Source organism: Trichosurus vulpecula, chromosome 8 (assembly GCF_011100635.1).
Source record: "Trichosurus vulpecula isolate mTriVul1 chromosome 8, mTriVul1.pri, whole genome shotgun sequence".
Lineage (NCBI taxonomy): Eukaryota > Metazoa > Chordata > Mammalia > Diprotodontia > Phalangeridae > Trichosurus > Trichosurus vulpecula.
The window spans coordinates 54,405,980-54,421,668 of record NC_050580.1 but is presented as its reverse complement, the minus strand read 5'-3'; the positions used below and the strand labels follow the sequence as shown (position 1 = coordinate 54,421,668).

At 35.0% G+C, this 15,689-nt stretch overlaps 1 protein-coding gene across 4 annotated transcripts in view; it reads left to right on the top strand.

The window, feature by feature from the left end:
- The window catches only part of ASCC1 (activating signal cointegrator 1 complex subunit 1), a 131,627-nt gene that overhangs the window by 57,772 nt on the left and 58,166 nt on the right, over nt 1-15,689 (top strand). For all 4 annotated transcript variants that reach the window (XM_036734666.1, XM_036734665.1, XM_036734668.1 and 1 more), the window contains exon 6: nt 10,357-10,493. In XM_036734666.1, the coding sequence (XP_036590561.1) occupies nt 10,357-10,493 (137 nt within the window). The remainder of the gene's footprint in view (nt 1-10,356; nt 10,494-15,689) is intronic.

The window sequence follows — 15,689 nt, the reverse complement described above, 5'->3', positions numbered from 1 at the left end:
ATGTAATCGGATATAGGTTCTTCATATACCTTCACGTTATATTTATTTACACAATGGTCAAGTTGTAAAGAAGAATTATAACCAATGGAATGAATCATGAGAAAGAAGAAACAAAACCAAAAAAGAAGAAAAGAAAAAAAGAGAGAGCAAATAGTTTGCCTCGATCTGCATTCAGACTCCGTAATTCTTTCTCTGGGTGTGAATAGCTTTTTCCATCATAAGTCTTTTGGAGCTGTCTTTGAACCTTGAATTGCTGAGAAGAGCCAAGTCTATCAAAGTTAGTCATCACAGATACAGTGTGTCTGTAATTCAGTTAAAACTTTTCCAATTATTTAGGTCTTTATTTTTGTAAACAGTTTATACTTGTATTTATATAGTTCTTGTAGGTATCTTAGAAAACCACCTTTCAGGTATTTTATGCATTCTGTAGTAATTTTAAGTGGAATTTCTTTTTCTCTCTCTTCCTGCTGAGAAATTGACTTTTTAGGAGTCTCTAAGTGCACAATGATATCTTCTATTAAAAGTGATAATTTTGTTTCTCCTTTACTATGGTTTTTCTCTCAGTTTCTTTTTCTTCTCTTATTGCTGTTGTCAGAATTTCTAGCACAAGTGAAGTGGGAACAATAGACATCCTTTTTTTCACCCTTGGATTTATTGGAGAAGATTCTAGTTTATCTCTACATATATCTACATATATTGATGTATACTATTTATCATTTTAATGAAAGGTCCATTTACTCCTTTATTTTCTTGTGTTTTTAACAAAAATGAATGTTGCATTTGTCAAAATCTTTTTCTGTATCTATTGATGTAACCATATGATATTGGTTGATTTTTTTATTGGTATGGTTAAGTTTATAGTTTTCCTGATATTAAATTAATACTACATTCCTGGTATAAATCCAACCTGGTCATAGTATATAACTTTGTGATATGTTATTTCAATCTTTTTTTTTGCTGTCATTTTTTTTTTACATTTTGTATCTATGTTCATTAGGGATACTGGTCTATCATTTTCCTTTTCTGCTTTGTTCTTTCTGATTTATGTATTAAGAACATATTGTATCATAGAAGGAATTTGGTATTATCCTTTCTTTTGCTATTTTTGCAACAATTTATGTAAAATTAGAATTAATCATTGCTTGAATGATAGAATTCAGTAGTGAATACAACTGATCTTGGAGCTTTTTTCCTTTGGAAATTCATTTATGGCTTGTTCACTTTATTCCTCTGAAATTATATTGTTTAAATTCTTTATTTCTTGTTTTGTTAAGTATTTCAGATTTTTGTAAATATTCATTTACAAATTGTACAAATTTACAAATAGTATTTAAATTGTTATTTTTAATTGGCATGTAGTTGGGCAAGATTGTTTCTAACAATATCCTTTGTATTTTCATTTGTTGTTAATTTTATACTGGTGGTATTGTGATTTTCTGCTTTTTTGTCAAATTAGCTAATGGCTTATCTGTTTTGTTTTTCAAAAAACTAGCTCCTATTTTTATTTATTAATTTGGTGTTTTTTTGTTTTTAATTTTGTTAATTTCCTTAATTTTCAAGATTCCTATTTTAGTATTTAATTGGGATTTTAAAATTTGTTGATTTTCTAGTATTTTTTGTTGTATTCTCAATTCATTGATTTTTTTTTCTTTCTCTTTTTTGTTAATCAAAGGATTTAGAGACATAATTTTTCTTTTAAGGACTGCTTTGGCATCATCCTTCAAATTGTGGAATGTTGTCTTATTGCTGTCATTATCAGTAATGAAATTATCCTCTGTGATTTGTTCTTTGATGTACCAGTCTTTAGGATTAAGTTATTTAGTCTCCAACTGGCTTTTAATATGTTTTGAAATAGCCCTTTAATATAACTTTTGCATTATGATAAGTAAAGGATGTATATAATATTTCTGCTTTTCTGAATTTGATTGTGAAGTTATGTCCTAAGTAAGATATGATCAATTTTTGTAAAAGTGCTATATGTAGCTGAGAAATATCTATATCCTTTTCTAGTTCTATTCATTAATCACCAGAGGTCTATTATATCTAGTTTTCCTAAAATTCTATTCAGATCCCTAACATCTTTATTTATCTATTTTGTCAGATTCATCTGCAGCTGATGGGGGTAAATTTAGAATCCTGCTATTATAGTTTCATTTTTTTACTTCTTCTTATAATTTAGTTTTTCCTTTAAATGTTTAGAAATTATGCCCTTGAATGCATATATATATTAAAATGTATGTATATGTATTAAAATCAACTCACTATTACTTTAAGCAAAACATAGTTTCCCTTTTTTTATCTCTTTTAATAAAGTTTATTTTCGCTGTTGATTTGTTCGAAGTCACAATTGCTACCCCTCTTTGTTTTTTTTTGTGTGTATGTTTAGTTGTGGCATAATTGATTTTGTGTTGATTTCTTATTTTAACTGTGAATTTTTATATTTCAAGTATGTTTTCTGTAAACAATATGTTGTTAGATTTTTCTTTCTAGTGCATTTTACCAACCTCTTTTATGGATGAGTTTATCTAATTTACATTTATAGTTATGATAGTCAGTTGTTTATTTCTGTCCAATCTACTTTCTCATATTTTATACTCCTTTCGCTCTTTTGATTTCAAGTTATTGCCCTCCTTCCCCCTTCTCCCTCTGACCTTCTCTTTACTATTCTGTCTTTAAACTTATAGCTTGTTTTGCTTTTGCTTATGGCTAATTCTTCCTTGAATCTATCCTTCCTCTTATATTCCCCTTTCCACTCTTCCTGTTCCTGTCTGTATCCCTTTGGGGTTGAATATGCTTCTACACCAAACTCTGTGTGTGTGTGTGTGTGTGTGTGTGTGTGTGTGTGTGTGTGTGTGTGTACTGCCCCCTTTTGACCAGTTTAAGTGAAATTGAAGTTGACAATCCCCCTCTCCCATTTCTTCTATATTTGTATCTATTTCTCCTTGGCAACCCAATTATGTTAACAAATTCCCCCATCTTTTCTCTCTTTTTGCCCCGAATGTAACATCCCCTCCCTGTCCTTATTTCTTATATCTTCAAAACATAACAAAACTATTTATAGGTCTTCTGTCTAAATTGACTACCTCTGAAAGGATTAGGTTAACCCTAACGTTATCTGTAAAAAGGCCCTTCTGATTGTTCATGTAAAGTTACTTTTTTTTTCTTGTCTCCTATATTTCTATCTCAGAATTCCTTTTCAACTCTGATTGTTTTCATCTGAAATATTAGAAAATTCTTTATTTCATTAAAGATACATTTTTTTTCCCTTTTAGGATTATACTCAGTTTTGCTGATTAAGGTATTCTTGGTTGTCGACCTTTCTCTTTTGTCTTCTGGAATATCTCATTCCATGTTCCCTGCTTTTTTTTTTCCTAGTGATAGGTGGTAAATCTTGTGTAATCATGATTGGATTTACTTACTATTTGAATTCCTTCGTTTGAACTGCTTATTAGTATTTTTTCTTCTTTTTGGAAGCTCTGGATTTTGGCAATAAAATTCCTGGAAGTTTTAATTTTTTGGTTTCTTTCAGGAGGTGATCACTGGTTTCTTTCTATTTTCACCTTTTTCTCTTATCTTAATATTTATGGAATATTTTCCTTAATGATTTTTTTGAAATACAACATCCAGTCTTTTTTCCCCTTGTCATAGATTTCAGGTAATCCTATGATTCTTAATTTATCTCTTCTTGAATCTGTTTTCCAGGTGAGTACATATTCCTTTATTTTCTCATTCTTTTGGCTTTGTATTTAGGAATTCTTGTCTCTTGGAGTTAATTTCTTTTTGGTCCATTCTGATTTTTAAGAAGTTTGTTAATAGGGTAAGGTTTTATACCTTTTTGTTAAACTGTTAATTCTTTTCCTAGTTCTTTTCTATTGTACTTATTTCTTTTATAATGCCCTTTTAAAACTCTTGCATAATTTCTTTGAAGAATTCTAATAGTTCTTGTGAAGCTTTGATTGATAGTGTTTTTGAGTAACTCTCCCCTTCTAGATGTGTGTCTTGATCATTCCTGGCTTCATAAAAGACCATTTATTCATTCATTTGGTTGCTCATTTTTGTTGCTGAGGCCTTAGGAATTGAGTTCAAGGTCTTCCTTACTCTGGGGATCAAGTAGAAGACCTTTCCTTTGCCTCAATATTCTTTCTTTAGGTCACAGTCTTCCTTTAGTTGGGTTAGGCATAGTTTCAATCTATGCCTTTTTCTTCACCATGGACAGTAAGCTCTCTTCTCCCATGATTGGCCCGAGTTGAAGCCCTTTTCTTTGGATGAGGTAAGAAAGGAGTTAGAGGACTTTTCTTTAATCCTTTTTTGATTCTGGTGGTAGCTACCTGGTGGTAGCTGAGTTCTTTTCCTTAGGAGAGGTGAGGGGAAGAAGAGGAAAAAGGAACTTCTTATTTTTATTTACCTCCCTACATTAAGGTCCTTTTCCAGTCTACTATCACCTTGAGTTGTAGGCTTTTTTTCTTCAGATTGAGATTTTTTCTCCCTTAGAGCATATATGAGGTTTTGTTTTTTTTAATGTATTATGTAAATCTTTCAGTTTTATTTCAGTCTCTCAGGGAAGTTCTTCCTTTAGTCTTCCATATCCCTCAGGGGATCTGGATCATATTTACAGCTTGTATAAGGTGTGAATTGTTTAGTTTAATGTTGGGATGAAGCTGAGCTATACTGTTTCCTTCTCTGCCATCTTGGTTTTGTGTACTGTTATGGAATAAAATGATTCCAGCTGCTAGTAATAGCGAACTTGGAACGTAGGTCTCAGTGTAATTAAATCTCCAGAGTAAAGAATTTGAAATTGGTCCTTACTCATTGCAGCAAATAGGTTTACCAGTATAAATATTATATATTCCTAGCAAAGAAAAATAGTGACTCCAGAGATTTATACATGAAGAAATTACTTATGAGCCATTTCCTCACAAGTTAATGTTTGAATCTCCTGTATATCTGGAGAATTCAGTCAGAGGTAAGTTTTTGGTGAATGGCTATGGCAAGCAGGATAAAAATTAGGGTGTTATATGAATGTTCTGTAACTTATGTTACTTATTGGGATTTCATAACCAAGAGCTAAAAGTTGAAGAATACTTTGACTTCTTAGAACTCAAGAATTCTCTGAAAGGCTTCAGTTTGTGTGGCCTCTCCATTTTGCTTCGTCTTTGAGTATTCCATTTTTTCCCACTCTTTTGTATTGTTTCTCACTTGTCTTTTTGTTGATCTTTCTCTGAGTGTTCTTGGCAATGAACTGAAACCGACTAGATGTCTAGATTTCCAGAGCCCCAGAAGGTCATTGTTTCAGAGTTGACCATTTTTTGTTCTAGTTTAAGACAGTCTGAGTAGAGTGAACAGGGAAGGAAAAGAGGAAGAGGTGGAAAAAAGAAAGCAATACGAAAATGACTGAAATAATAAACTGGCCATGATGGTTTCTTTTTTGTTTTTCTGGATTACTATTTAGTCATTTTTATTTATCTCCAAGACTGGTGTGCTTATGTTGATATAGGGAAAATCTATGAAAATGTATTATCAGGAATTTGGAGTAAATCAGTGGTCTTTCTCTCCTTTCTTGGGGAAGAATCATTTCCCCTAAAGTATAAGTCTAACCATGTTACATTCCCATTTAATAAATTTCAGTGGCTTCCTTTTATTTTAGATAGAAAATATAAAATCCTTTGGCATTCGTAGTTTTTCACATCTTGGCTTGATCCAGTCTTTCTCTCCATGTACTTAAAAAGGTTTTTTTTTTCATTCATTCATTTATTTATTTTTGGTTTTCACTTTTGGAAGATTTTGAGTTCCAGATTTCTTCCCCTTCCTTGCCCTCACCCCTCCCCAAGACGGCATGCAATCTGATATAGTCTATACATATACAGTCATATTAAACATATTTCCACATTAGTCATGTTTTGAAAGAAGAATCAGAACAAAAGGGAAAAACCATGAGAAAAACAATAAAAAACAAACCAAAAAAGTGAAAATAATATGCTTTGATCTACATTCAGACTCTATAGTTCTTTTTCTGGATGTAAATAGCATTTTCCATTATGAGTCTTTTGGAATTATCTTGGATCATTGTATTGTTGAGAAGAGCTAAGTCTAGTTGATCATTGCATAATGTTGCTGTTTCTTTGCATGATGTTCTCCTGGTTCTGCTTACTTCACTCAGCATCAGTTCATGTAGGTCTTTCCAGGTTTTTCGGAAATCTACCTCCTCATCATCTCTTGTAGAAAAATAGTATTGGGTTACATTCATATATCACAACTTGCTCAGCCATTCTCCAGTTGATGGGCATCACCTCAATTTCCAGTTCTTTGCCACTACAAAAAAAAAAAGCTGCTGTAAATATTTTTGCACATGTAGGTCCTTTTTTCTTATGATCTTTTTGGGATACGTATCTAGTAGTGGTATTGCTGGATCAAAGGCTATGCACAGTTTCATAGCCCTTTGGACATAGTTCCAAATTGATTTTCAGTAATTTTTGATACTTGCTGGTGGTTTCTCTGATTTACTACTGTTTCCAGCTTTAGTTCCTAAATTGGGTCTTTGTGCCAGGGTCCTCTTTGACCCTCCTGCTTCACTTTTGAGTGTGTACTTGGTCTCACCCTGGGTCTCCTGGATTCTTGCATTGACTTTCACCTTCCATGTTAAGTCTTTGTTAGATACTTCAAAGGAACTGAGAACTCTGTGTGGTAGAGATGAGGGATTTCATTAAAGATATGAGAGGGACAATTATTTAAAGTTATGGATGCATGGAATGTCACAAATTGCAAATAGCTAGCAGGCCAGTTTGAATAGAATGGAAGATGTGTGAAAGGTAATATTATGAAGTTAGACTAGAAAGATAGAGAGAAATAAGAGGGGCAGGCCAAGGAATTTACATTTAATTCAGGGGCAGAAGGGAGCCACTAAAGAGTTTTGAGTAGAGAAGTGATGTATTCAGATTTGTGTTTCAGAAATATCAATTTAGCACTTATGTAGAAGATAGTTTTGCAAAGGGAAAGACTGAAGATAGGGATGCCAGAGCTAGAGGCTATTAGTGTAGTCTGGGAGATAATGAGGACTTGAACTAAGGTATAATCTGTGTCAGCGGAGAGAGGTGAGATACTTGTGAAAGTGGAATTGACAAGATTTTGCGAATGATGGTTGAAGGACAGGCAGAAGTCAAAGATTGCTTCAAAGTTGTATACCTGGGTAACTGAAATGATGGTGGTGCAAATAAGGAAAATTTAGATAGGTTTGGAGGGAAATATGAGTTCTGATTTGGACATACTAAGTTTGAAATGCCTGTGGGACATCCAGATAGAGATGGAAAGCAGCAGGCAATTGATAATCATAGATTGGCGAATCATCAGCATAAAGATAATAATTGAACCAGTAGGAACTAGTGAGGTCATCACCAAGGGAGAGGGTATATAGAGAGAAGAGGGCAAGGGACAGATCCTTCAGGAATAGAGTCCATTCAGTAGGCAGTAGGAGGAGGAAAACTCAGCAAAGGAAATGAGTGGCCAGACAGAGAGAAAATGAGAGAATAGTATCACAAAAGTGAACGGAGTATAGATAGTATTCAGAAGGAAAGGGGTAGTCATCAATATGAAAAACTGCAGAGAAGTCAAGTAGAATGAGAACTGAGAAAAGGTCATTGGATCAAACAATTAAGATATTGTTAGTAACCTTGAGAGCAGTTTCAGTGGTGTGAAAGCTAGATGCAAGGGTTTGGGAAGTGAATGAGAAATGAAGTAGAGACAGTGAACACAGGCAATCCTTTCTAGGAGTTTGGCTATGAAAGGAAAAAGAGATATAGAATTATAGCTTGAGAGAATGACAATGTCAAGTGAAGACTTGTGCATGTTTATAGGCAAGGGTGATGGAGTAGAAAGCAGCCAGTGGATAAGGAGACGTTAAAGTTGAAAGAAGGAATAATAGAAGAGACAGATGGAAGATGGGAAGGGTTGGGATCGAGAGCACAAATGGTAAGGTTAGCTTTGGTAAGGAGGAAGTCTCTTTCTTCATCAGAGAATAATACAAAGGAGGAGAGAATGGAGAATAAATAGGACAGATTTTTGAGGTGTAGAGTAAAGGGAGAAAAGGAAACTTGAAACAGATGGCCTCTCTTTTCTCCTTCCTCAGTAAAGTATGAAATAAGGTCTTCTAATGAGTGGGAGGGGATAAGGGAGTTGTCTAGGAGATCTAAAGAGAGAAGTTTGGTTATAGCTGTTGAAGAGGATGTGATAGTCATTCAGGAAGAATAAAATATTTGCCATGCATCAGTGAAGGTTCAATTTAGATAAAAAAATTTGTAGCAAATCCATACAACAGAATGGTGACTTTCTCCAGGATTTTTCAGCAGCATGTGAGTAAGAATATCCCAGAACTGGAGTTTGGTAAGATGAGACTCATGATAGGACTAGAGGTGAAGAGCAGTACCTCATCACTTCTCACCTGGATTTTTTTATTTCAGTTGCCTTCTAATTGGTCTAAAGTTTCTCCCTATCTCATTCCATTCCACTCAGCTGCCACAGTGATTTTCCTAAAGCATAAGTTTGACCTTGTCAGTTCCAGCCCCTCAACCCCTACTCCTCCTCAACTCACAGTAAACTCCAATGACTCCTTATTACCTCCTGATCAAATCTTCTGTTTAACATTTAAAGCTCTTCACAACTTAGCTCCTTCTTACATTTCTAATCTGAAGGAGTGCATTCTAGAAATGGGAGCAATTTATGTGAATGCAAAGAAGTGGGAGATTAGAGTGCTGAGCTTTGTGAATGGCTGACAATTTGGGCAATATGAAATGCATAAAATAAAGCTGAAAAGGTAGGTGGGAGCTAAATTGTAGAGGGTCTTAAAAACCAGACTTCAATAGTTTATATTTTATCCTATGAGGGGTAGCTACTGAAAGTTTTTGAACAGAGAGTGACATTGTCAGATCTGTTATTTAGGAAGACTATTTTGACAGCTTTATGGAGAATAGATTGTAGAAGAGAGAGAGAGAGAAAGAGAGACTGAAAGCAGGGAGACCATTTAAGAGGCCATTATTACAGTAGTCCAGACAAGAGGTAATGAAGGCTTGAGGGAGTGTAATGGCTCTGAGTGACTGTAGAGAAGAGGACAGATGTAAGATGTAAGAGATACTGTGGCACCTACTGGATATAGGGAATGAGATAGAGAAGAGAGTCAAGGGTGATCCCAAGGTTACAAACTTGGAAGACTGGGAAGATGCTGCTACTCTGAACAGAAGTAGGGAAGCTTGGAAGAACTGTAAATTTTGGTGGCAAGATGGTGAATTTGAGATACAGCATATTCAGGAGATATCCACCAGTTGACATTGTGGGATCACAATTTATAAGAGAGATTAGGGCTAGACAGAGATTTGTATAGAGATGATGTTTGTACATATGGGGACACAAGGGAGGGAATATGGAGCTTAGAGAAAAGAAGGCCCAGGACAGAGTCTTAGTAGACACTTACCCTAAGGGAGCAGAAGATGAATGATGATGTAGTAAAAGAGCCTGGGGAAGAGTGTAGGAGGAGAGTCAGAGGAGAACAAGAAGCCAAGGGATTAGAGAGTTTCCAGGAAAAATGGGGTTATCCAATAGAAGAGAAGAAGGATGAAGACAGAAAAGGCAATCAAATTTAGTAGTAAGTCTGACATTCCATGGCAAGGAGTCCTTAATAGGTATCAGGAGAGTGGTAGCAGTGAGTATAAATGATTCTTTTCTTTGTTAGGTACAATGGATAATTCAACTAATTGGTATTAAAGGTGTTCCTGGATCACCAAAATTGGTTAAGAGCAAAAGATATTTTTAGAAACTACGCTTGGTATATTATCCACTTCAGATAGAGAGCTGATGGACTCAGAATACAAATTGAAGCATGATTCCTTCCTTCCTCCCTCCCTCCTTTCCTCCCTCCCTTCCTGTCTTCCTTCCTGTCTTCCCATATAGGTTCAACACAGGGAATCCACCTAATGTGTTAGTGACCTTCACTTTTCTCCTGACATCATGGGCATACCAGTGAAATACATGAGCTTATCCCTGTTCTTGTCACATGACTGGTCCATTTTCTTTTTTCAGTTTTGTATTTTTTTATAATGTCCTTTACTCCAGTCCTTCTTCATAGTTTCTGGTTTGTCCTGTATTATAGACTGCTTACACTCATTGTTCTTTGCTCTTTTGGTGATTCTAACTGAGACTAGTAGTCTTATTATTCATAGTTAATAAAAGAAAGGTGATGGAAAATTGGTATGATATATTTTCCTTTTAGCTGAAGTGTCATTTGGTAAATTTCTTGAGTGCAACACATTTTCTCACAATATCATTCAGTTTCCATATTGATAAGGCTTTTTCCTTTCCTTCCTTTGGCAACAGGATCGTGGGGTCAGCAGTTGCCTTTTCCAAAATCCAGCAAAACTTCATCTAACTATTGGAACTCTGGTGCTTCTGAATGATCAAGAGATCCAGTGGGCATGTGAACTACTGCAGCGGTGTAAAGAAGATTTTATCAAGTAAGTAATCTAAACGTGTGGGGAAAGGATTATCTTCCGAGTATGCTGCAATACCTTTTCAGAGAGCCATATTATAAGGGAGAACAATATTAATTGATTCATTCATCTGTAGAGCTTGAACTTTGAATAACTAAACAGTGATTCACTAATTAACTAATGAAGTAAATTTTAAATATAGAAATATTATTAAATATTTTGGTTATGTCAGGAGTATGAGCAGTGTTTTAAGGTTGAGAAATTTAGTTCAGATGGTGCAAAGTACTTTCTCCAAAGTGATTTTCTTGTGTCCGCTATAACTTGTCTCTTATTTTATCTAGAAATCTTTCCATTACCTTTCACAGTTAGAATTCAATCTATTCTAGTGGAATCAAATATAACTTGCCCAGTAAAACCTCTTTTTCTTCCTCAAAAGACTCAGAGGTGTCTCAATACAGGTAGCCATGTCTGAGATACTAGGTAAGACACTAGGGACTTGGAGAACCATCCAGACAATTAGATTTGTCTAAGGAGGTTGGGATGACACTGATGCCTTCATTTCTGTACTGTCTTTTTATTGGTGTTCCAGTTCAGATGTAAATGTAGCATAATAGTTTTCCCATTTGAGTAACTCTCATCTCCTCCCTCCCCTCCCCTCCTTCTCCCACCCTCCCCTTACCTCCACCCCATCCAGTGGTGGGTAAAGAGGGATTTGAAAATAGACTCCAAATAGTTTCATTATTCCTTTATAATTTCATTTTCCCTTTTCCCCCACCCTCATGTCTTGTTTTTATAGAAATGGACTTTGGTATTGAGTTGAAGAAGGTGAAAGTTTAAAATTTGGTTACATAAAATGCCAAACTCTGTAATGCAGTGATTGTTGTTTTGGGGCCATGTCTAGTTTTTCCCCCTTTTTTAGTTTTCCATATCAAGACAGCTTTCTTAAAAATAATGGCAAGCTGATTTGGTTTGCATTTTGCCTTTCGTTTGTAGTCTTCAGTGACAAAATAGACCCTGTATGTTGTGCTTCAGTTAAGACTGGGTAAAACTGCCTTTTTTGAGCTCTTTACCTAGAATTCATAATAGCTTGATATTCTCAATTCAGTATTTGCAAACTCCTAGTTCTTATATATGCTTTTGCTATAAAGAATAAGATAGGTTTAATCAACTAAAAGATCATTTTTTACTCTTTAATTTGTACCTAGAACAACTAACCTTAACCCAAACAAATAAAATCCAGTAACATAAATTTCTGGTCACAGGTTTGTTTATTCCACAATCTCTTTCACAGTGAAAGGGATAATACTGCTCAGAAAGATTTAAAAGAAGATAAGATGTATTATTTAGGAAATCATTAGTTCTCTTAATCTTATCAAATTCAGGCCACTGATTTTTGTCACCTGTGTTTTATCCTGAACCACATGAGAATTTTGCTGTAAAAGCTCTCTTTGATGCCTCTTGGGTATTCTTTGTGCTACTGAATGCCAAATCTGAGAACTCTAAAAACATCGAGAATTGTGTGCATTAAGAATAAGACAAAAAAAAAGAATAAGACACAAATTTAATTGTTACTAAGAATTTTTAACATAAGATAAAAAAAGCAATTGCAACTTTTAAGAGTTGGTGGTGCTTCTGAAATAAGACAGAATTGCCCTGCAAATATTCTTTAGCACATGGGAAAAACTCAAGCCACCTTTTCTAGAATGTCATTTGAGTCCAATCAACTATAAGTAAACAGTTTGATTATTTACTGTCAAATTAGTTTGCTTTTTGCGGGGAGTGGTTTTGGGAGCATGTGAAGTATAAAGATTGATTATTGAGCTGGCTAAATGTACCTTGTTTCCCCAGATGAAGTGTTTGTTTAGATGAAAGAAAGTTATTTCTTCATCTTGTGAAGTCTATTCTGAGTAAAAGCCTCACCTAAACATTAAGAGCTAAGGTAGTTAGCAAAAAGTAATGATATTTAGTAGTTAAATAGTATTAAGATCCCAACTTCAAGAGTAAAAATAAAAGTATTAAGCATAAATAACTTATTAGTATACTTTGTTTTATTTGATACTTTTCTGATATTAGGATTTTGAAAAGTGTGGCTGTATTTGCTCTTAAATAGGTCAATCAGTGTTAGAGTATGGATATTTGAAGAAAAGGTCTTTTGTACAGGTTTGAGTATTTGTTTTAGACTTGGGAATATGTTTAAAGGCTGATATTAGGTTGGAAGCTTGACCTTGTATTTTAGCTCTTGCTCTGAGGGGTCATGTAGCTGTATAGATTCCAGATGAATTATTCACCGTGGTTAGTGAACTTTAATGCCCTAAATATATCCCTAGTGGGTACCTTTTTCACCGAGAGACTTAGAGTTGGAGGGATGCCAGTCTAACAGAATACAGAGCAGTCATTCTACACCTAGGCCAGCTGTTCCCTTACATCCCATGTGAGCAACCTTTTCAGCTGTTGATGCCACTCTAGGTGCTAATCATACCAATTTCAGTCAACCTTTTTTGAATGTCTACTATGTTTTCAAGCACTGTGCTAGGCACTATGGATACAAAGCTACACTCAAAACAAACCATTACAGTACTCAAGGAGCTTCCATTAGGCTTGGGGGCTGGGTGTGGAGGGCATGGCTGATAAATAAAAGTACTTGTTTTCTAGGTGCAGAGCACTGAGGGGAGGGGAGTGAGGGTAGAGATTAGTAACTAGGGGCACCCAGCTGACCTGAGAAAAAAGATATGGAAATGAAAATAAAATAGAAGAATAGGAAGAGAGAAATCTTGAGAGAAAAGAAGGAAGAAAAGTACATAGAAAGAGAAACAATATTATCAGAAATTGTCATATTTGCTTTTCATTAGGATCACATCCTGGGGTCACATATACTATTTTGGACATCCTAGTAAAGGAGAATTATTATTTAAGATTCTAAAAATTTCCCCTGCTTTTTAATTGCCACATGGATGAAAATGAACAGAAAGGTCTTTTGTATCATTGCATGTATAATTGCCATTCTTACCTAGTACTGGATTTTATTAGATGACTCTCTGGGTTCATTGAGGGCAGCTAGGTGGCACAGTGTATAGAGCGCTGGGCCTGGAATAAGGAAGACCTGATTTTGAATGTGGCCTCAAACACTTAGTACCTGTGTGACCCTGGGCAAGTTACTTAATCCTGTTTGCCTTAGTTTTCTCATCTGTAAAATAAGCTAGGGAAGGAAATGGCAAACCAATCCAGTATCTTTGCCAAAAAAAACTCCTAAAGAGGTCATGAAGAGTTGGACACAACTGAAATAACTAAACAACACCACTAAAATTTGAGGATATTGCCATATTCTTTTCAAAATTACACAAATACCCATCTACTGGAGACTAGCTAACAAATTGTGGTACATGAATGTAATGGAATATTTCTGTTCTGTAAGAAACAAAGAATATCTATGATGAATACAGAGAAGCATGGAGAGATTTTTATGAGCTGAAGCATTGTAAAGTAAGCAGAGTTTAAAAAAAACCCAATATATACAAATGACTGTACCAGTGTAAGTGGGAAGGAACATCCACAAAACAATCAAAAGTGAATGTTGGAAAATCACAAAGAACAAGCCTAGTTCCAAAGAAGAGATGTGAGAAGACACCCCCAACCTACTCCCTTGCAGAGGTGGGAGGTCCACAGGCATGGTATATTAATATTTTTGGACTTTTTTTCCTTTTTAAAAAATTTGTTATTTTTTAAAAATTATTACAATTTTTAGCATTCTTTTCTTTTTAAATTTTCAGTTTGAAATTTTCGTCCTCCGAACCCTTCCCTACCCACTAAGAAGGCAAGCAATAGGATAACAATTATATATGTGAAATATGCAAAACATTTCCATATTAGCCATATTTCAAAAAAATCAGGAAAAATAAAGTGAGAAAATTATACTTCAGTTTGCACTCAGAGTTCATCATTTCTCTCTCTGGAGGTGGATAGCATTTTTTTCATCGTGAGGCCTTTGGAACTGTCTTGAATCATTGTATTGATCAGAGTAGCCGAGTCTTTCATAGTTGATCATTATTACAAACGTTACTGTGCACAATGATCTGGTTCTTGTCACTTCACTTTGCATCAGTTCATATTGGTTTTGCCATGTGTTTCTGAAACCATCCCCCATAGTCATTTCCCAGAACACAATAGTACTCTATTACAATCATGTGCCACAACTTGTTTATCCATTCCCCAATTGATGAGCATCTCCTCGATTTCTGATTCTTTGCTGCCATGAGAAGAGCTGCTATAAATGTTTTTGTACATAAAGGTCCTTTTCGTTTTGCTTTGATCTCTCTGGGATACAGACCTAGTACTGTAGGGTCAGAGGGTATGCACAGTTTTATAGCCCTTTGGACATAGTTCCAAATTGTTCTCTAGAATGGTTGAATCAGTTCATAACTCTACCAACAGTTCATTAGTGTACCTGTTTTCCCTCCTCCCCTCTAGCATTTATCATTTCTGATTGGTGTGAGCTGGTAGCCCAGAGTTGTTTTAATTTGCATTTTTCTAATTGATAGTGCTTTATAACTATAGATAGCTTTAATGTCTTCTGAAAACTGCCTCTTTATATCCTTTGACCGTTTGCCAACTGGGAAAGTGGCTCTTATTTTTATGAATTTGACTCAGTTCTATACTCGGTATATTTTTGAGAAATGAGGCCTTTATCAGAGAAACTTGCTACAAAAAATTTTGATATTGCTACATTGTCTATGGTACCTTTTAAAATACAATTTCCCTGATTATCTTTTTTAGTTAGATCTGTTTTTGCTTTTGCTTTTCTGAGATCACAATTGCCTTAGTTGAAGCCTATTAGATTCTGCTCCAGCCTTTTATTTGACCTCAGTGTGTGTCTTTCTATTTCAAGTGTATCTTGTAAATACTATGTTGTTGGATGCTGGTTTCTAATCCATTCTGCTCTCTGCTTTTGTTTTATGGGTGAGCTCATTCCATTCACATTCGCAGTTATGATTACTGTGTATTTTCCTCCAACTTACTTTCTTCTGTTTCTTTGAATCTCTTTTTACCACGTCCCTGTCCAAACATCTATTTTGCTTCTAACCATTGCTTCCATTAATCCATTTCCCCTTTAATAACCCCTCTCCTCCTTTCTCTTATCCCCTTCCCCTCATGTTTCCCTGTTAGTTAAGTTAGATTTCTTTGAACCAGTTCTGATGAGAGTGAGGCTAAAGCATTGCCTGCCAC